Source organism: Triturus cristatus, chromosome 2_1, assembly GCF_964204655.1.
Source record: "Triturus cristatus chromosome 2_1, aTriCri1.1, whole genome shotgun sequence".
Classification (NCBI taxonomy): domain Eukaryota; kingdom Metazoa; phylum Chordata; class Amphibia; order Caudata; family Salamandridae; genus Triturus; species Triturus cristatus.
Genome location: NC_140581.1, coordinates 567,191,744 through 567,213,730, shown reverse-complemented (window position 1 = coordinate 567,213,730; position 21,987 = coordinate 567,191,744). Strand labels below are relative to the sequence as shown.

At 40.4% G+C, this 21,987-nt stretch overlaps 1 protein-coding gene across 1 annotated transcript in view; it reads right to left on the bottom strand.

Moving 5' to 3' along the window:
* Positions 1–21,987, bottom strand: part of ADGRV1 (adhesion G protein-coupled receptor V1) — a 1,990,932-nt gene that overhangs the window by 1,188,893 nt on the left and 780,052 nt on the right. Inside the window, exons 46-47 of the mRNA XM_085632468.1 lie at positions 20,529–20,710; positions 18,386–18,523 (exon numbers count right to left, since the gene is read on the bottom strand). Coding sequence (XP_085488594.1) covers positions 18,386–18,523; positions 20,529–20,710 — 320 coding nt within the window. The remainder of the gene's footprint in view (positions 1–18,385; positions 18,524–20,528; positions 20,711–21,987) is intronic.

Sequence of the window (21,987 nt, the reverse complement as noted above, 5' to 3'; positions counted from 1 at the left end):
GATTCAGGTGACATCGTCGTGTGTTGCCATTAGAGACATTTTCTGTGTGAGAGAAGTGTGTATGATAGCGAAGGTCACCTGTGAAATGTTGGTCTTAGATACCAGGAGTCCAAATGGCATTCCGATAACGCTTATCACTGGAAAGGTAACAGGTGTTTTCTGAGCTTGCTAGAAGGATAAAGTAGAGGGAAGTGCTACTTTGTTAACGTATGTCATAATTCTGTAGTAGGACAGACTGTTTGCTGTTCTCGGGAAAGACAGGATTCTTTGTGAATGTACTACATTTTCTCGTATGAAAGTGCGTGAATGTGAAGGCATTCGGGTTAATTGTGAAACTCTAGTTTTATTTCTCAGGAGCATTGGGTCTCCAACCAAGTGTCTTAATTCTGGAGAAACGGTTAGCTAATGCTTGTTAGAAGGGTAAGGTAGAGGGATGTGCTACTTTATCAACGGAAGTAACAATTCCGTAGTAGGGCAGAGGTAAGCGCTGCTCTCGGGAAAGACGGAATTCTCGTGAGAAAGGTCTATTACTATTCCATGGTTAGCGAAGCAGACAATGGTGGTGTTTTTGTGTTGTTACACTAACAGAATTGTAAATTCAAAACAAAACTTACCAAGTGGATTTTGTAAAGGAGGGGTAGACAGGAGCAGGAGCTGAGGCAGCGGCTGTTGACATCAGAATGACCGCGCTGGGATTGGCCAGTCAGTCAGAAACATAGAACGCTCTGGATTGGTGCGTTAGTATACGCCGCGCTAGGAGTGGAGAAGCACAGGGTGACGTAGATGCTCCGTATTGGTGCATTTGTGTGAGTCGCGCTGGGATTGGAGAACTGCCAAAGTGACATAAATGCTCTGGATTGGTGCGTTACTGTGAATAGCGCTACGATTGGACAGAATAGCGGTACAGTTGTAAGGAGAGACTAGCAATACACGGAAGACAGGTAAATGTATTACGATCCACCAGAAAAGGAGAAAAAGTCCTGGTTTGGTAGAATTAAAAAGTGGTTTAAAAAGGACAAACCGATTGTAACTAGGGAAGGACAGTTACTTCCTCCACCGGAAACCCCTGCATCCTTTATGGTTGCGAAATATGGATATCACACCTATATTTGGTTAAACAATTGGGTCAAGTATACGGAAAAAGACGGAGTGTTGGCTTTTCCAGAACATGGTTCATTTAATTTGGCAGTTTTGAGAAATTTAAGAGAGAAAATGATGAACTTAGAACCAAGACCTAGACCGACACAATTTGAAGCATTGACAGAATGGGAAGATGAGATGCATGACCGAGAAAGACAGAGAAATGGCGGAAGGTATAGGTACATGTTTGGTAGGTCATACGGACATGAGAATCATGAAGATCGAATGAGAAGGTGGCGGAATGAGAGTATGGCTGAGGGTTTGTTTCCCGTAAGAGCTGCAGGAGAGAATGAAGGAAGAAAGTGCATAGGAAAGAGACATAATTTGGAATCGAGAGGGTATGGAGTGAATGAATCAGAGGATGATGTTCTTGATGACATGGCCTATAAAAATCCACCCCCATATCGGCCAGAACCAGAAATATTAACCCCAAGTGCCCCAATGAAAGAAACAGTACGAATCATAAAATCGGAACCGGAGTTCCAAGATTTGGGAAAAAACAATTCCATTAGAGAGGTAGAAGTCCGGAGGTAAAATAAATGATGAAAATTCAGCAGAACTAGCAAAGACGTCCCTAGAATTAACAGAGAAAATAAGAGAATTGACCAAAAATCTAGAAGCTGTAACAGTTCCAGTAACAATAGGTCCAGTAATGCCTATTTTTGATAAACAGAAAGATAGCGAACATTGTTTGACGGTCCCTTATAAAAGTAATAAACAGGTTGAACAACCAAAAATGAGTCAAAATGATAATCCATGGAGACAGACAATAAGTATGATTGAACCAAATGTTTCAAATAATTCATTTGTAGGCCAGAATTGTGCAGAAAGGCGTATAACAGTGGAGTCAATATTAGAAACACAAAAGGATTTTGGACAAGGAAATGTAGAGAAGTCAGAAGGGCCATCTACGGAGGAATTAAGTGAATGGTTGAGAAGCTTGCAGAAAAAAGGCAAAGAATCTCAGTCAATAGATGTGGCTAAACTACGAATGGTACTGGAAGAGTTAATAGTAAGAACTATCCCTACGGAGAAGTTAAACCTACCAAGATGAGGAGTTATTTCTGTGTAAAAGCATAACGTGGAGAGCAAAATGTCTCCATGAAAGATTAGAAGAAGTGGCAAATGAAATGGGTATAGATATTGAAAAGGTAAAAGCACTACAGAAACCATATCGGGTAGATTTCACTGAAAAGGACATTGAAAATATGAATACCACAGGACGAATGAGTCAGATTAAGGAAATAATTATTTTGTTGAGAAAATGGGGAGATGTGGACAAATGGAAAAGTAGATGGTACCGAAAACGAGATGATGTTTCAGATAAAACCTTTTCAACTTTCCCTGTTAGAGAAAAAGAGAAGGTAGTAACAGAATGCCCTATGAGAGAAATTCCAGGAGGAGGATATGTACATGTCCCATGGACTAGGCAAGATATTTTGTCATTTACAAATGACTTCCCTCGACTACATGAAAAACCCGTTGAGTGGTATAGACAGGTGGACAGATTTGTAAAATTATCCAAAGTATTGTGGATAGACCTAAACAGCTTGTTTGACATAATAGTACCAGCAGATCTATGGACAGAGTGCAAAATCATGATAGATTGACCAACACAAGAATACCCGAGGGATCCAAAAACAGGGGCTCCAGACCCTGAGGTAATGAAGATATACGAACAGGTTATGGTGTTTCTGAAAAACAAAGTACCTCCTAAAGAGACAGACTGGGTAAAAATTGACAGAACACATCAGGAAAGCAAAGAGTCAGTACACGCATATTATGAGAGGTTAATTTTGGCCTTTAAACAATTTAGTGGGGACGAAAATCTGAGTGAAAAGGATCTAAGTCATTTTGTATACAGGTTTGTATATGGTCTTCGTCCAGAAATTAGTGAGATGATAAAACAGCATACGGTAGACTGGCAAAATAGGAAAATAGACGAAGTACTGAGACATGCTAAATATTTCAGTGGTGAGATCGAAGCAAAACAGCGAAAATTGAAAGAAAAGGCTATGTGGGCACAAGTAAAGGTAGCGGAGAGACAGGAAGCTCAATTAGCAGAACAAGCGAATCATACAGGATCAAGACAAAATTGTAATCCTGGGAAAGGTAAAGGAAATATAGAGGAGGCTAAGAAGAAATTTCTGTGTCATAATTGCGGTAGGAAAGGGCATTGGAAATCCGAGTGTAAATTTCCCCCCGAGTACCAACGATGAAAATGCATCATTGAATCCACAGGTGCAGAATGAGGTGAGTGGTCAACCGCAGCGACAGCAGAAGGTTGTAACACAACAGAATCAGGTGCCAAAACCACCTTTTCCACAGAGCAAAAATTCCTGGAAGTATAGTAAGGAAACGGGATTCTACAACGGAGAACAGGTAAATTAACCGCCGCGCGCTAGCGCTGCTTCGCAGTATTGGCTGCAATGCGATGAAAGTGATTCAGAAGAGGGTTATTGACGGTGCCGAAGGGAGGAAGAAGAGTGCGTACTTGGCGCAACTCTAGAAGTAGACCAGACAGGCCCATTTGTAGATGGAAAAGTTAATAATGAAAATATTACTTTCCTAGTTGATACTGGTGCTACTCGATCAACTGTTAGATCAGCTGATGTCAAGAATCTTCCTCTCTCGGATGAAACGATCCAAGTAGTTGGTGTATCCAACAGGCAGATTAAAACTTACCTTACAGAACCAGTGAAAGTTAGCATCGGGAAATTTTCTGAAATGCACCGCTTTGTCGTGTGCGACACTAGTCCTGTTAACTTGTTAGGTAGAGATTTGTTGTGCAAGATGAACTGCACTATATTTTGTACCCCAGATGGAATAGCATTTTAAACACAAGATGATGATGTGCTGTATAAAATGACAATGGCAAATAGGGAGAAGGAGGTTACTGAGACCAATGCTGTATTTAACCCTGACGAATTACCTAAAGAATTAAAACAATTGGTTAAAGCAGAAGTTTGAGATTTCACCGGAGAAGACGTAGGATCAATGAGAAGACTGTAGATCCAGTAAAAATAACAGTAAAAGAAGAAGTAAGTTATCCAAATGTCCCTCAATATAAATTGACACCTGAAATAATCGAAGGAGTTACTCCTGTGATTGAAAAAATGATAAAACAAGTAGTCCATGTAATTCACCAATAATGGGACTAAAAAAGCCTAGTGGGAAGTTCAGGATAGTACAAGATCTGAGAAAGATAAACAAAATTGTTCAGTCATGCTGTCCCATTGTACCGAATCCATCTGTGATTTTATGTCAGATTCCCCATGACGCAGAATGGAATACAGTAATTGATCTATGCCATGCTTTCTTTTCCATCCCATTGCACCACGACAGTCAGCAAATTTTTGCATTTCGTTTCAGTGAGCGTATTTTGGCTTGGTGCCGAATTCCACAGGGGTATACAGAAAGCCCCTCAATATTTAATCAGCTATTGAAGTCCTTGGAAAATCTAGAAATGCCAGAAAATTCAGTGTTAGTTCAATACATCGATGACCTACTTGTGGCATCAGAAACCCGTGAAGCTTGTGAGGTAGACACAATAGCCTTGCTGAATCATTTGGCAGATGGAGGACTAAAAGTGTCGCCATCGAAATTACAATTTTGTAAGAAGGAAGTACAATATTTAGGACATGACATTGAAAAAGGACTGAGAAGAATAAGAATAGACAGGATCAGGATCATAAAAAGAATGAGTCCACCTATGACCCAAAGAGAAGTGAGAATGTTTCTGGCAATGGTTGGATATTGTCGTCAATGGATTAGCAATTTTTCATTGATCGCAAAACCTTTGGTACGACTGACAAGAAGTGATGTGAAAGATCCCATTGATTTGAACAAAGAGGAATTGGCAGCATTCAAAAGATTGAGAGATGGGTTGTGTGAAGCACCTGCATTAGGTATGCCTGACTATGAAAAGGAATTTGAGTTGTATTGCAGTGAGAGAAATGGAGGTGCACTCTCTGTTCTAGTACAGAAGCATGGAAAACTGAGGAGACCAATTGCATATTTTTCATCAATGTTGGACCCAGTAGCTGTAGCCCTACCTGGGTGTTTGAAAGCAGTAGCTGCTACATGTCGGAGTTTGGAACAGAGTGAGGGAATTGTGATGGGATATCTTGTGAAAGTGTTTGTACCTCATGATGTGGCGATCCTTTTAACAAGGAGTCGTACTCAGTATATGACACATAGTCGGCTGACTAAGTATGAAAAGGTCATATTAGGTGCAACAAATGTAAGTCTTGTAAGATGCTTGAATGTGAATCCTTCAACATTGTTGCCTGATGCAGAGCATGTGGAAGTAAGAGATGAAGCAGATCATGACTGTCTGGATATACTTGATTTTTGTACAAAACCACGACCTGACATAAAAGATGAACCCTTACCAGAAAGTGATTTTGTTATTTTTGTTGATGGGTCTTGTTTGAGGACAGATGATGGAGTGTTAAGTGCAGCATATGCGGTATGTACAGTTGCAGCAGTAATGGAAGCATCCTATTTGAAAGGAGTAAAATCGGCCCAAGTAGCTGAACTTGTTGCTTTGACGAGAGCATGCAAGATTGGGAAAAGTGTGAGAGTGACTGTGATAACTGATAGCCAGTATGGCTATGGAGTTGTCCACGACTTCGGCCAGATATGGCTGTAGAGAGGATTCTTAACCTCAAGTGGAACTCCCATTAAGAATGCTGAAGTGGTTGTAAAGTTGCTTGAGGCGATACAGCTGCCTAGGCAATTGGCTGTTGTAAAGTGTGCTGCCCATAGTCGCAATGGTGATTATATCGCTACTGGAAATAAATTTGCAAATGACATGGCGCAATATTGTGCCCGAAATCAGAATTCAATCAATCGGGCTAAGGAAAAAGAGGTGATTTCTTGCTCTTTGATGTTTACTAACACTGTGGGAACATGGGAAGAAGTAAGACAATTGCAGGAAGAAGCAGGAGAGGAGGAAATAAAGCAGTGGGTAAAAGCAGGATGTACACCAAGAGAGAAAGATCATGTGTGGGTCTATCGAGATGAAAGACCAGTCATGCCTGATAGCATGATGTCTGCCATGGCACAGATGTATCATGGACAGGGACACCTAGGGAGAGACGCTATGATCAGGTCCTTTAAGCAAACCTGGTATAATGCAAAGTTCAGACTTGTAGCAGAAAGTCTTTGTCAGAGATGCCTAATATGTCAGCAATACAATCCAGGAAGAAAGACAGTAGTGAGTCTAGGAACAATAGGTCGAGAAGGAAGGCCTTTTACCAGAATGCAAGTGGATTTCATTGAGATGCCTCCCTGTAACAGGTTGAGGTATGTCTTGGTTATGGTCTGTCTATTTTCCAGATGGGTAAAGGCATTTCCAACAAGAAGAAATGATGAGATGACAGTGGCAAAATTAATTTTGAGGGAATTTATCCCTAGATTTGGGTTCCCAGTAACAATTGAATCAGACCGAGGAGGACATTTTCATAATGAGATCATAAAACTGATTCGTGAAGCATTGAATGTACGACAAAAACTACATTGTGCCTACTGACCAGAGGCTTCTGGTGTGGTGGAACTGATGAATGGTACTATCAAAAACAGGATAGAGAAAATGTGTTTAGCCACAGGTATGAAATGGCCTGATGTCTTGCCTCTAGTACTCATGACTATTAGATCAATTCCAGACAGAACTACAGGGTTAAGTCATCATGAAATCATCATGGGACGAGCCATGCGCCACGTTTTTATACCAGTCAACAAGCTGATGACTATAACTGATGACATGGTGTTGGAATACTGTAAAAGCCTGGCTGACGCAGTCCATTCTGTGTTTCATCAGGTTGGAGCGGATGCCACCACCCTTGAAAAGAAGCCAGCCCATGATCTAAGCCCAGGGGACTGGGTAAGGATAAAAGTCCACAGAAGAAGAAACTGTTTGGTTCCCACGTGGGGAAAACCAAGACAAGTCATCTTGACCACAACAACAGCTGTGAAGTGTGCTGGATTGAAGAATTGGATCCATGCAAGTCATACTTTGAGAATTCCAAATCCAGTTGACAGCACAGAAAAGGAGTATTTTAATTAATCAGAATTCAGTACTGAGTCAGATGACGGAGAGCCAAAAGACAAAGAAAACCCTGAAAGGGGGGAAACAGAACCGAGTTTAACTTTTGTCCCCAGAAGTAGTTCCCTGAGGAGAAGGCTACAGATTTCTGATACCAGTTCAGACTCAGAAACCAAACAAGGAGCACAATATTCCAGGAAAGAACAAGGAAAGGACAAAGAAAAAGACAGTGAAGAGACAATAAAAGAGATGCATGAGAAGGAAGTGCTAGATGAAAGATTGAGAGAAATTCCACCTGAAACAACACATTTAGATGGACAGGTGCCAGATACAGAGAGAGAGGGAAAGATTATTGCGGAAGACCCCTGAGGAGGTGTAGGGAACTCCAACATTCAGTTAGGAGCAGGGACAAGTAGTCAGCAGGAAGATTGCGTGTCGGAGATTCGAGGAGGGACAGAAGTAGGGAAAACAAAAGAAGTGGTGGAAAAAGAGACTGTTGAGAGTAAAAAGCAAGTTGAAACAGAGTCAGAGGAAAGCGAAGATGAGATACCTGAAGGTTGAGTTCTAAGAAAGAGAGCTTGGAGAACTGAAAAGAATGATAAAGGGAGTAAATTGAAAAGAACTGCAAAGGACGACGTTTGGCCGAATAAAATAAAAAGATTGAGATATCGACTGACACGAGTAAATTCACCAAGGGCTGAACAGGTGAATGAAGTGACGAGTCAGGAGAAATCAAAAGAAGAAGAAACAATTGTAATTAAAGAAAGCAAAAGAACAAGGAAACCTAACCAGAAGTATAAATCACCAGAATGGACGTATGTGGCCCTGCCTGAAGTAAAAGAAGAGGAGGATAGCCAAGGAAATCCAGAGGTGGTTGTACCGGAAGTGGTTGAGGAAGACGAAGAATCGGAAATCCTGAGAGTTATCTTGTCCGATATTGGAGAAGAAGCGGATGTTCAGGACATTCTGTATACCGAAAACGAAGGAAAAGTGAAAGATGATGAAATGCCAAACTGAATGAGACAAGAAAACTATTGATGGAAAGACAATAAAATACTGAAAAAGACAAAAACTGGTAGAACCAAGTAGGTGCTTAGAGCCTTGGGTTAGAAAACTAGTTGTGAAGTAGAAGAGGCTAAGTCAAAAGACACGGTCCATTTTAACTAAGATGGCAAACATAGATAGTAGCAAAGGTAGATGTACCTTTTTGAGGAGATGGTGTAAAATGTGGTTGTTGTACAGGATTATTAATGCTTCTATGGAGTATACTTGCTCTACTGATCTCATTTAAAGTTACTATAGATACATTAGAAGGACATAGTGAAAACATGACTAATATAGAGAAGATTTAAAAGGTAGTTCCGACTAGAATAGATACAAATTATTTACATAAAGACAGGTCTATAACTGATTTTTCTAATAATGTGTTCTCAAAAATGCTGTATGAATATGTAAAGACGATGGACGTAAGGGTCTGCTACGTGTGTATGCAGTTACCTGCCTCTGTATCGGAGGGAGTGACTTATCACCACCTTCCAGTAACTTATGGAATAACATGTAGTGTAATAGCTAGTTTATTTTATCAAACAGGTAAATTAGAGTATTATTTTTCAGATGTAGATACTATATTTTCACAAGTACAGTCAATTAACAAACTAAACAAGGTAAAACCTGCAAAGGTATTAGGTGAATTTTTCTTAGAGACTAAAGAATTAACATTAGAATACGTATTTAGAAATAATTTGACTTGCAGTTTAAAGAAAGAGGAAAATACATTTTGGATATGGTTGGAGATTGAAAATGCAAAGAAAGGCTTCAGAAGGAAAAGTGGAGAAGACAATCTGGGATGTAAATATGGAAAAACACTTGAAAGGGGAAACGAGTCCAACTATGGCTTTAGATTGGCCTCAGAAAGGGATATTGTGTATTAGAAGGAATCAAACAGCATATGATAATTATTTTGTAGGGAATAGTGAGTGCCATGATACATACCGAATCATGGGTGGATGGGGATTTAAAGGTGGAAAAGATCCAGTTTTTCCTGGACTATATATCATTTGTGGGAACAGGGCATATTATCGTTTGCCAGACCATTGGTATGGCGCATGTTATGTAGGCCTGGTTTTCCCAAAGATTTTTCATATGGATAGAGGAGAAGATGGTGTACATAGTTTAGGTAGTTATTTAGCACGTAGTAAGAGAGAATCTTGGACAGAAATTGTGGGTGACATTTTTGGAGCATTGATACCAGCAGTGGGAATATCTCTGAATGCAAACAAAATTAGAAGACTTTCAACAGTAGTGGATCGCTTGTCAACAAGCACCGCTGGAGGTTTTTTATTGGTAAATACTGAAATGGTTGCCATGCGTGCTATGGTAATGCAAAATAGACTTGCCCTTGATATATTATTGGCAAAAGAGGGTGGAGTCTGTGGAATGCTGAAAGTTCAACATTGTTGTACTTACATTCCTGACGAAAGTAAAGATTTAAAAATGTATATTAAAAATATTACAGAATTGCATGACGACATTGCACCACTGGAGGTTGAAGGGGTTTGGGAAAAGATTGGAAAGAAATTATCAGCTATTAAAGATTTTGTAGTAAAACTAGGTAGTACAATTTTAGGTAAGATATTATTTCCATTAACATGTGTGATTTTCATAGTATTAATAATTAGATTAGGGTGTATTTGTCATAAAAAGGATAAAAATCAGAAAAGGTTAAAAAGAGAAAATGTAAGGAAAAGAGAGAAGAAACAAGAAAGAGAATTTGAAGAAATAGAATTGGAGGAAATCAAGAAGAGCATGTATAAATCAGCAAAAAGAGAAGAAACCGGGGAAACTGAAATATGAATAAAAACAAGAAATCACTTTGACATTCCGTAAAAGGGATACAAAATTTTGCTGGTGTGGTGATATAATCACCAAAGGGGGGATTGATGGAGCGGGTAGTACAACATTTTGTATACCCCCCATTCTGCATGTTTATATTAATCTGAATAATCAACTAATGGTAAAATTATTAATTCGTTTGAAGTGAAAACTCACCAATTATATAACAAGAGAATTACACGTGGGATTTGCATTTTGCATGGCTAAACTAATTGTATACTAATATATGTGCGCATACCAACGGTAGAAAATTAGAATATTGCATGATATATGTTGCTTTTATGATGTAATTGTAAGTTGCACCAGATGACATCACTGGGTGAATATAAACGCTTTGAATGTTGCTATTATGCTAGATAATTACTTACACATAAGGGAATTAGTGAGGGTTTAACATTTTATTAGCCATTTCAATGTTTTAATTACGTTTTTGTGTTTGTTTTGCTTAAGTTGACCACTTGGGCCTTCATAAAGATGGCTGACTGAGACGTACGAAGTGACTGCTGCTGTCTCACGAGGTTTTGGGTGAAGTGTGCATGCGCCACCGCCAGCAACAATGGCCTCGTCCTGACCCCAGGAGAGATGTACCCACCAAGGTCATACTGGGAGAGTTGCCAGGACCTCAACAATGGATTGTCTTTAAAACCGGAACCAGCAAGTGCGATGACTTAATCTTACGGACTATGTGAGAACTTTACCGAGAGACCCCAAATCCACCAATGAGGACTGTCTAAAACTCATTCTTGATACATTTTGACATTAAAATCATTATAAAAGACGGTAGAATAGGGAGTTCAAAAGGCTTGCTGGTTTGCTTACTAAAAGTCCTGTCGTTCGATTTGTCTTGCTGCGAATTTCCTGACGTTATGCTGACGGAGAGGACGGTGACACTGCTGGACAGCTGTTATCCTGAATCTTTGAGAGACTGAATTGCGGCCTGACTTTGATGAATTTAAAGATTTTCCCACGACTTGACTGACTTAGAGGACAACTAATAGCCAGATTAGGTAAAAATTATGTTCTGCGGTTTGGACGATGATTTTCTAACAATTTGCAATTTAATTAGATAAACGATATTTTGATTAATTGACAAACGTGTTGTGTCGATTATTTGAAGAAATTAGAATAAGAGAAGAGTATAAACAAATGAATTGAATTACCGAACTATAATACAACTAACTGATTCATCACCAAATGAGGGGAATATCACGAGGTTTGAAGTTAATAAAAGTATTCAATGCGCATTAGGGTTTAGGTGAAAAGATATTCCTTTCATGTCGGGGTTTGGAAACTTATCCCTCTAGGGAAACAGATCAATTAAATTGTGAGTGTTGGTGTTATGGGCCCCACCAATGAATGTATTTGAGTGAATGTGTTATTGTGATATTTGATCTGTGAAGAAGGGGGAATTTGACATTCCACGCTGCAACATTGTCACCAAGCTCCTTTAAGAGATGGTTAAAAAAGAACATTGTAATTGTTTGATATATGGGCTGTAAGGAAGCTCATCCTTTTTCTGTGCTCCACTCCATTATTTTGCTCTGGACATATGACTCCTGATTCCTGACTCCTGATTCACAGTGTAGTGTTGAAAATGACCGTCCTTTGCATGGAATACCCCCAGATTTGTTTCACCTTCATATGCTGAACCTGTTTTGTGTTGCCCATGGGACTCGGCACACTCCTACTAACTAAGTAAGGTGCTTGTGCTCTCCCTTTTGAATATGATAAAATTGGCATGTAACTAATTAACACATTTAATTTACCTATAAGTCCCTAGTGTTTGGTAGTAGAAATACCCAGGGCCTGTAAATGAATTGGTACTGGTGGCCTTCAGCAGTCATTGTGACGCCCACTAAGGTAGCATTGTAAAACATGCCTGTAGGCCTGCCCATGCAGTTTGAGAATGCAACTTTAAGGTGCAATTTCGACCGGGTAAAACAAACAGTTTGCCAGGCCTAAACGTTCCTTTTTAATACTTACAAGTCAGCCCTAAGTTTGGCCCTAAATGCCCAAAGTGCAGGTAGCATGGTATTTAAAAAGTAGGACATGTATAATTTATGTTTTACATGTCCTGGTATTGAAAAACAGGGAAAGTCGTTTATCAATGTGGCAATGCTGCCTCTCCCCCATGTTAACACTGGTTTACACTATTTCTGATAATTGGTGTTAAATTCAGTTTGAGAGCAGCTAACAAAATGGTTCAAGGGCTCATGTAAATAGTATTTTAACTTTTAGAAAATTGTAATTTCCCTGCCTAAAACCAAAAGGCTTTCCTGAAAGTGTCCAGCTCTCATCTGTCTCCTGATGCTACATCTGTGGTGAGATGTGCATCGCTCCCAGACAGTGGGCAACACACCCTAAAAGTGGAGAGGGGGATTTCTCCCTTCACTGGATAGCCTGGAGGGGTGTGCCAAGCCCCTTCCTGAGCTTCAAAGGTTGCCCACCTTGCCACTGGCAGATGAAGCTCACATTTAAGCTAATCGCCCTCTGTCTCTCTAGTCAGGATGGCACCAAGCCCACTAGGGGTAGAGGAACTGACCAGAATGGGGTTAGCTGGGGACACACTTGACCTCCACCCACATGCTAGCAGTGGGCATAAAACCGGACCCCACAGACCTCTTCTCAGAACACTCATTGATCTGTGGAGAATCAAAAGGACTGCCCTGCTGGCCAAACAAACTGAAAGAAGACTGGTCCTACTTGCCATTTACCCAGGGCCCCAGAAGTGACTCCAAGGGTCATTTGGCTGACTTCCTGTTTGAGTTTTAGGGACACAACAAGCTTCCATAGACTCTCTCCCTCCAACTGCCTAGCAGACCAGTTCCAACTGAACCTGTCCTGGATCCTGCTGCTGGCTTCTGTTGGACTGAGTCCTAACGCCCAAGTGGTGTGCCCCAGGTCCTGAACCCTTGCCTGGTGTTAAGAATATCCTCCTTCTGTCCACACTGCAAAAGCTGGGACTTAAAAACATTTTGCCAACTTTCTGCTTGGGGATCCAATAGAGGCCATAAATGCATTAAAAGTTGCAACCGTCAATGACAAATCACTGGTCGGCCTCATCTTGCTGGTTTGCCCACAATAAAGGAGATCTGATTTCCAGAAAAGTTTCTACGCCGAACCTAGAAAGCTTCATTGGCAGCACCCTGTTGCGTTGAAGCCTTGCTGGGTGAATACTTCCAACTTCGCCTACTCAGAGGTTTCCCACCTTTGTCAACAACCACACTGGTGACCTGCTTATCAGGAGCCCTCAGCCGTCTAGGCCTGCTCAGATCCAGCCTGCAGTTTGCCCCACTAATGAATTATGTGCAACCACTTTTTCCATAAAAACATCTAATCCAGCAGGTAAACTTTCCACTGGGACAAACTTGGTGCCTGTATCAGATTTGTGCTCCATTGCAGTTGCCCTTAACGTTTGACTTTGAACCAGTGTAGCGCCACCAAATAACTGCAGTTGCCACTGATTTAAATCCAAACTTTAAAATTCATATCTCCGGTTCTACTTATTGGAGTTTTGTCGTTTTGGTGTAATTTTTGTCATTTTATTTATTAAGATTTATTTATTTATTTATTTATTTATTTATTTCATTTCTAAGGCGCTACAGCTACCCAACAAAGGGTTTCCCGGCGCTGATGATTCCATGCATTGAGAAAATCAGGATTTTTAGATGTTAAACAGCCAGGTTTTTAAGGCTTTCCTGAATTTCAGGTGATTCGTTTCCTGCCTAAGAATCAATGGAAGAGTATTCCAGAGGGAGGGTCCCAGGTATGAAAAAGATTTGCCGCCCATTCTCGCCAGCCTGATTTTAGGGATCACAAATTGGTTGGCTGTAGCTGAACGAAGGGTGCGGGATGGACGGTAGGGCTGAATAAGGTTTTGAAGATATTTGGGTGCCTTGTTGATTGAGATCCTATGCATAAGACATAAGGATTTAAATTTTACCCGATTCTCGATTTTCAGCCAGTGCAATTCGCGGATATACTCGGTGGTAGGTGTGGAGATAGAAATTTTCCACAGCAATCTTGCGGCGGCATTTTGCACTGTCTGTAGTCGTCGGGTTATGGCCTTGTTGGCCCCTAGATAAAGCACGTTGGCATAATCGAGCCTGGAGGTTATCAAAGCATTGATGACCGATTTTTGGGTGTTTTTGGGTAACATCCAACAGATTTTCTTCAGCCACTTTAGAATCGCAAAGCAAGTGGATGATGTCTTAGTAGCTTGCTGATTAAGACTTAATGATTCATCAATGATGACTCCGAGATTGCGTGCTGATTTGACTGGGACCGGGGGTGTGCCCATCACATCAGGCCAGTGCTGGGGTCCCCAGAGTTCTTTGTTTTTGCCCAAAACAAGTAACTCTGTTTTCTCGCCATTAAGTTTGAGAAAATTTTTTCTCATCCAGTCTGCGATGTTAGTGAGGCCGATTTTTAATGACGAGATGTTATTTGGATCCGAAGATGATAGAGAGAAAATAAGCTGCGAATCATCAGCATACGAGAACATGAGTAGGCCAGACTCTTCTATCATTTTGGCCAATGGACTCATGTAAACATTGAAAAGCAGTGGGCTCAATATAGAGCCCTGCGGCACTCCATGTTTAAGGGTCATAGTGTCAGAGCATGCTGATTGGGAGAAAACCTGGAAGGTGCGTTGTTCTAGCAGTGATTTAATCCAGTTGCAGGCGGCGCCCCTGATACCGGTGGCGTGGAGGGTTTGCTCAAGTACAGCATGTGACACAGTATCAAATGCTGCACTGAGATCCAGTAACAGCAAGGCAACCGTTTCTCCACGGTCCAACAGTAGACGGATATTCTCAGTTATGCCCAACAGAGTCGTTTCCGTAGAGAATCCTGTGCGGAATCCTGACTGATGAAGAGGTAGAAGATCATGGGTGGTAATGAAATCATTACCACCCATGATCCAGATTTACTCTATTTATTACTGTTTAAGCACTGCATACATACTTTACAGATTGCTTCTAAATTGCTAATGCAATTCAAGAGTGAGCCAAGGGTACTACCAGAGCAAGACAGACCTACTTGTAAGAAACTGGAGTTGAGGTTGGTGAGAACCCACCTCAAATAATAATTACAATCCTTGTCAGGGTGAACCACTTAAGTTACTAAATAAACCTGTACTTAACCTTCTGGTAACTTGGCACAAAGCAGTCAGGCTTAAGTCAGGAACACTGAAATTCAGGCATGAGCCTGAAAAACTACAGGAGTCATTCACATCAAAATATTTGTGCTTCGGCTACTTGGTGTTTATAGCTCTCCAGACACGTGCTCTCTCACTCTGATAATACAACTACCTGTGTGTGGGCCCTAACACACATATGGTATTGAGTGTATGAGAGAATTATTGTTTATCCCACCTAAAACAGGACATGTTTTTTTCCCTGCAGCCTGCTACATGACATATTTTCAAAGTGAAGAATTCCTTCATTCTTTAAAGCTGTAACATTTGATCAGAAATTGGTATTACTTAAAAGACTTCTATCAGCTTGGAAGTTTGAAATATGTCCTGCTTGCGCTCAGCGGAGTGAATTCCAGTGACATACACATTTCATACTGGGATTGTATTTGCTACATTCCCTCTGAAAAGCTTGGCCTATAATCCGCCACTTGCTATGACCAGGCACAAAATACCTAGGATGGAAGAAGGGACACACCTGCTGATAGTCAAGTTGAGCACTGGGGTTTAAATAGACCTCTGTAGCACATATTCTATTCAGCAAATGGGGGTGCCCCAGACTCACTGGGGCCATTTCAGCAGTTGTATACCTAGAAGCTTAGAGGAGGTGATCTCCTTTGAATTTTAGTGGGCTGTACTTTGTGGGCAAGGTGTGGAGTTGGATGAATTACTAAACTCTAGAGAGCTGAGCTATGGATAATCCATTTTCATTTTTGGGTGTCTGAAACTCTGGCACAGATACCCAGAAAGGAAGAGGGGACATTCCACATGACAGCCAAGTTGAGGACTGGAGAAAAGTCTGTTGCTTCCAAGAATTGTTCTGGAAAAAGGAATGAATAACCCTGCTGAGGAACCTGGAGTGAGAAGGATGACGCCTAAAGAAAACTGGAGTGAGATGGATGTGAATTTAATTAATACTGGCAAAACCTCATCACCAATAGCTTACTGGTTCACATATTCTGATATTCAGCTTTACTCACTGAAAACACAGAAACTACTGGAATTGAAGAAGAAAGAATGCTTGTCTATTTCCCTGAGTGGTAAGAAAAATGATAATCCGCTCTACCTTGGACATCTTGTTCTATATTTTGTCTGGAGTGTTGATTGACCTATCCTCCCACCTACGGGGGGTGGGCAGAAAGGGACAAGGGCATGCCAGGGAAGCCTGCTTACCCCTGAAATTTCCTATGTAGTGGAAGTTTCAGTAAGCCTTTAGAGCGAAAGAAGTTGATGCCTCCTGGGAATTGTTCCAGTGGCCCAGCTGTAAATGGCCTGCAAATGGAGTTGTGGGAAACCTGCAACAACTGGAAACCATAGTCTGGTGTCTGAGGAACAAGTCCTATAGGTATGAGGACTTTTCTTGATAACAGAAGAACAAGCACAGAAAACCAGAGACTTAGAAAATGCTCACCTCTGGAGGATTAAAACAAGGCATCAAGCCTCACTGGAAAAAGTAGTAACCTAGTCAGCTTTATTTTAGCAGTATTTCCTATTGTGAGGATTGCCCAGGAAGTTTGAGGTTACAGATGATTTAAACACTCAAGCTTTCTGACCTTGTGAAGTGCTATCCAATGTCCAACTACAGCTTCCAGGCTTACCCTGCTGAATGTTTTAGGCTTACAGAAACCATTCAGTGGGACGAGCCACCTGCTCTTACCAGATGTGGGCAAATAGGAGATGCCTAGGCCCAAGTCAACCTCATGAAAGACAATATGACCTTCCTTCTAATGTTTTGTAGTTCCCTACATAATAACATTTAGGACCTTTTCTAAACATTTTTCTACGAGGTTTTGTTTTCTTTAAAATGTTTGATTCCGTTATCTGATTTTCTTCAATTTTGTGATACTTTTGTTATTGTTTGCCTCGGTAACTATATTGGAATGGTCTTTAGGTTTGTTACTTCTTAATTGCACTGTGGTTTAAAAAAGTTGAAACACCCATGTCCCATGCATTTTTCAGTGGTAGGTCATCCTGCGTGTGTCTAGTTTGCAAAGGTGAGCCATGAGTTTCTCATAGAAGCTGAGTTACTCTGAGGAACAGTTTGTTTAGGCCTAGTGGAATTTCAGTCACAGCTCACCTCAAGACTATGGCCACTTTCCTGACAGCCTAGCGGCCTGATTCAATATACTTGCAATTTTTCTAAAGATACTCTTTTCTTGGGATGTCATTTAAATCGCTGTTTAAGAACATGTATGAAAACCATAGATTTCCTGGCGTACACTTTTCCCAATGCTACTCGTTTACATTAGCTTTAAAGCGCACATGTACCTTTTTCACATGGAAAATATGTATAGCCATTAAGAAACCCAGTATTATACCCCCAGAAAATACGGGAGGGTTTATGTGTTTTTCCCACCCAACTATACACATAAACTTGCTATTTTAGCACTAATTGCATTTGTGACAATTAGGTGTAAAAACCACAGTGGGAAGATGTGGGAGTGCCACTGAGGTAATACAATCCACCCCTTAGGCCCTCCCCTGGAAACACCATGAATCACCTGTACCTATGACTACGGAAAATGTGGCTCATGTGGGATTTTTCACATCTGCAGCCATCCATGTCTGGTGATCCTTATTTCCTGAAGCAACTATTTACAAATGCAAGCAGCACTTTAGGCCCGCTTGAGGTCTACTTTGCTGTGTAAAAGCTGTGAGAATTGCACTCTTAGACTTTAAATTTAAACTTGGAAGAAGGCACGACTGATACTTGGACATTATATTGACTTGTTTGTAACAGAACTATTACATTATATATATGTATACACTAAAACTGTATATTGCTATTAGAATGATAATACAAATGAAGGCACTGTTAGCAAACTACAAAACATCACAACAGTACAGTTTAAACTGAACTTGGTTGAAGGCTGTGTCAGTCGCGCCACCGAATAGTAAAATATTGTTTAGCAGGCAGATAAACACACTGAAAATTTATAATTTTCAATGAATATTATTTGCATATTTACTCATTATTCTGAAAACCAAGTTGGGTTTTAATATTTGGTTGTTTAACAAACGCAGCCCTAATTTGTATTTTAAAACATTCAATGGATTATGTGACTCTGCTAATAGTTAATCAGTTGAATTCAAGAAGATGAGTTTCATACCAGTAGTAGTTTGAGCCCAGCAGTGAATGTGTAGAGGCTGTTGTTGGAAGGTTTCATTTCTCCATGTGTGATGATCACATATTGAACACCACTCATGTTGAAAGCTATACAGCTCTGAGGGTTCCGGATCTGGATGTGCTATAAAGAGAAAGCATTTGAAATCTGTTAGTCGTCACCATGTCTTGAAGCATCAGTATTTACATAAATTGTAAACTGCATATTCAGGTTGTACTGCCCCTTGCCAATGCCTGGCTTGAGAGGGCGGCCACGGTTATGAAATCTCCACCCTTTACTAAGAGAACCATGTAAATAGAGTACCTATTTAGTACTTTAGGGAAGCACACTTGCTCCATCCATTTAACTTATAGCCCTTCTATTAGTTCTACTGAAATAGTCCTGATCACAACAATGCAGAGAATGCAAGACTATTTTTCTAAGGCAAAAAGGTTCCCTGGATTCACTTGGTGGTCTCCAATGCTCATAAAATGTATAGCCTTCTTTCTGGAAGAAAATTATTTTCTGGTAGAACAGGCAATCATGACCTTTATCTCTTAACCTTTACCCTTGAAAGGACTTAGAGAAACTAGAGGTTTCACACACCATTGATTTTTTTATCAGACAGGCATAACCCCCCCACCCCCCACCACCACCACATTAGATGCAAATACCACTCTTCCATATCTGCGTAAATAGATCACTCTTAGGAGTGGGCCACACCCTACATAATAGTTTCACCCAGGAATGGTTAGGAAAATTCTGTCTTCAGAGAAAGTGTCAAAATAAAGCCCCAAGACTAACCTCTTTGGTCAGTAGGATTGACCGAGGCTGCCAGTGACTCACCGGAGTGAACACACCTTCCCTACATTAAACAGTGGATCTGGGAATACTCACACTTGGTAATATTGTGCAATTATGTTTGTTCAGCTTGAGTGTGCCAGAAAGAAGAAAGATAGCACCATCTCTTCCTTCCCTAGGCATATGGTACACGAAATATGGAACAATAACTCTGGTGTGCTGTCATCAATACTAGTAAACTAGGAGCTCCAGGGTATGGAATCAAACAATATCCACTCTCTGACACACAAACCATAATGAGACTGCTCCGTAAGACTACCTCATGAGAAAGACTGCAGAGAAGCTTTTACCTCTGTCAGAGAGGTCCTCCTGGTAACTGCCTGGGGAGGAGATACAAACCAGGCACAATAGAAATAGACAGGTTCTCATACAGCATATGCTCTCAGGCAACCGTATGCCTTCCAACCATGCAAGGAGAGTCACACATACCTCCAGCCATCAGCACTCTCTTCAATTATGGCAAAGATGTCACACACAGTCATTCCAAACAGACATCCTTAGAAGGAGAGATGTACAATTCACTAGACTGACACTTTTGACAAATCATCTCACAGTGAACTACTCTGTTCATGAAAGGTAAACAAAATAAACATTCTAATTCTGATCAGTGCCCATTGTTAGCTGGTTTTTGCAGGGAAGAGTCTCTTCCTTTTACAGAGAAAACAAAGGGAGTTCCTTCTAAACTTCTGCACTCTTAACTACATTATTTTTCTTCTCTTATTTCTACAGAGAACTAAACAGATAATCCAATATTTCACTTGGACTCTTTTCAATTAACATTTCTCCGTTTGAGAAAAGCATTACAGGCTAACTGCCATAAAATAAACATGTACTATAAAAAGTGCATAACAGGTAACGTGTAATTCAAGTTCAGGGTCCTGATGACAGTGGCATACCACGGCCTCATGGTTTAACCCACTGACGACTATACAAAATGGTTATGCGTTATTTATCCTCTATACACTACAGACCATATATTGCAAAGATGCAAGGTGGCCAATGCACCTCTGGGTCTCAAAGTAATTAATAGAGAATTAAATAGTCCTTTTCAACTTTTGCAGACCTTTTATAATCTGCATGTTTGCATACCATTGAAATGAATAAAAATGCTTTTTATTGAAGATCAGATAATAGACAATTGAATAACGGAACTGAGAAGCGATATAAAAGTAAAGTACATTTATAGCAAGTGAGAAATAAATATACTGTCAAGAGAATGAGGTAAACATTTAAAACTATCCTCTACTGTTGCATTGGGTAAAAACCACCAAAATATTCATTAGTTTACCTCTAGAGCAACAAACACTCCTCGCCATTGGTAAAGGGTGAAAACAGAACCAGAGGAAAAGTTAGTTGATGATGATCGCAGCAAGACACCATATAAAGAATCCCCTGAAGTGAAGAAACACCAATTTGGTTCTGGTTCTCCTGGAAAATCCTGCACTACAGCCAGTGCAGGGTTTGTACCCTCTGAAAAAGGATATAACACACAGACATGAGACAAATATCTAGACCGCAACATGCATCGTGAAATTGACATTTACAATACATTTGTTCATCTTAAAAGTGGACAATTGAGAACATTGTATTTATATGCTATTACGTACATATATTTTACTTCTTAATCCCACATGATTTGAAACCAAGAGAATACATTCCACAGATTATTTCAGATGAACACATTTTCTGATTTTCTTGCAGTTCTTTAGTGTTTGCTACACGTAAGTACAGCCGCATGCGCATCTCCTCCCCAGACTTTTCAGTCTGAGCAACAGACAAGTTTGCTGTCTTTAGGCCGATCGATTGTTTAAAATTTGCAAAAAGGCAGGTATTTCCTCTTCAAATCTATCGAACTATCACCCTATTTCTCTCCTCCCAATAATTAGTAAGCTCCTAGAAGGGTATATAAACAAAACACTCATGGAACATATAGAGTCCCATGGCTGCCTAGATTTCTCTTAGTCCGGTTTTAGACCCAGGCACAATACGGAATCTGCACTGATTGCGGTTACAGACTATATTAGGATTTCCTTGGATAGAAATCAGGCTGTACTATTGGTGCTCCTAGACCTATCTGCAGCGTTTCACACTGTCGCACCATAGATTGCTTCACAGACTGGAGGAAAGCGGAATCAGGGGGCGTGCCCTACAATGGCTATCCAGTTTTTTAAGTCAACATACGCAGACCATTAATTTAGGTCATTTTCGCTCGTGTATCATTGAGCTCACTTAGGGAGTACCTCAGGAATCCTCTCTCAACCCCACTATGTTCAATGTGTATGTAGCTCTCCTGGCCAAGATTGTTCAGAGAATTTTGGTTCAACCCGTTCTCTTACACAGATGAGACCCAACTTCTCCTATCTTTTGACAACAAAGATGCTACGTCTAAACTGTGTTTAGACGTACTCTGTCTTTGTATAATTAATTTGTTGAGTTATATTATCACATATAATTGTTTAGCAGTCAAGACATGTACACTGAAATTATGTTTGTAGTGTGGAAAGTTTAGTTAATTTATGAAAGTTTGTCAGGTTAAACCAAAAACATTGGAGAGTATAGTGTTAGTAACATCACATACAGAACAGAACAGTTCATGAAAATAATTGATTCCATGTCTAAAGAAGGGGGTGTTTTGTCAGATGAATAACTCCAAAATCTGTAATAAATACAATGAGGACAAACTGTGGCTCATGTGAGGGTTCCAATCAAAATGATTCTGTCAGACGGTTAGAAGAAGGTGGTCTGAG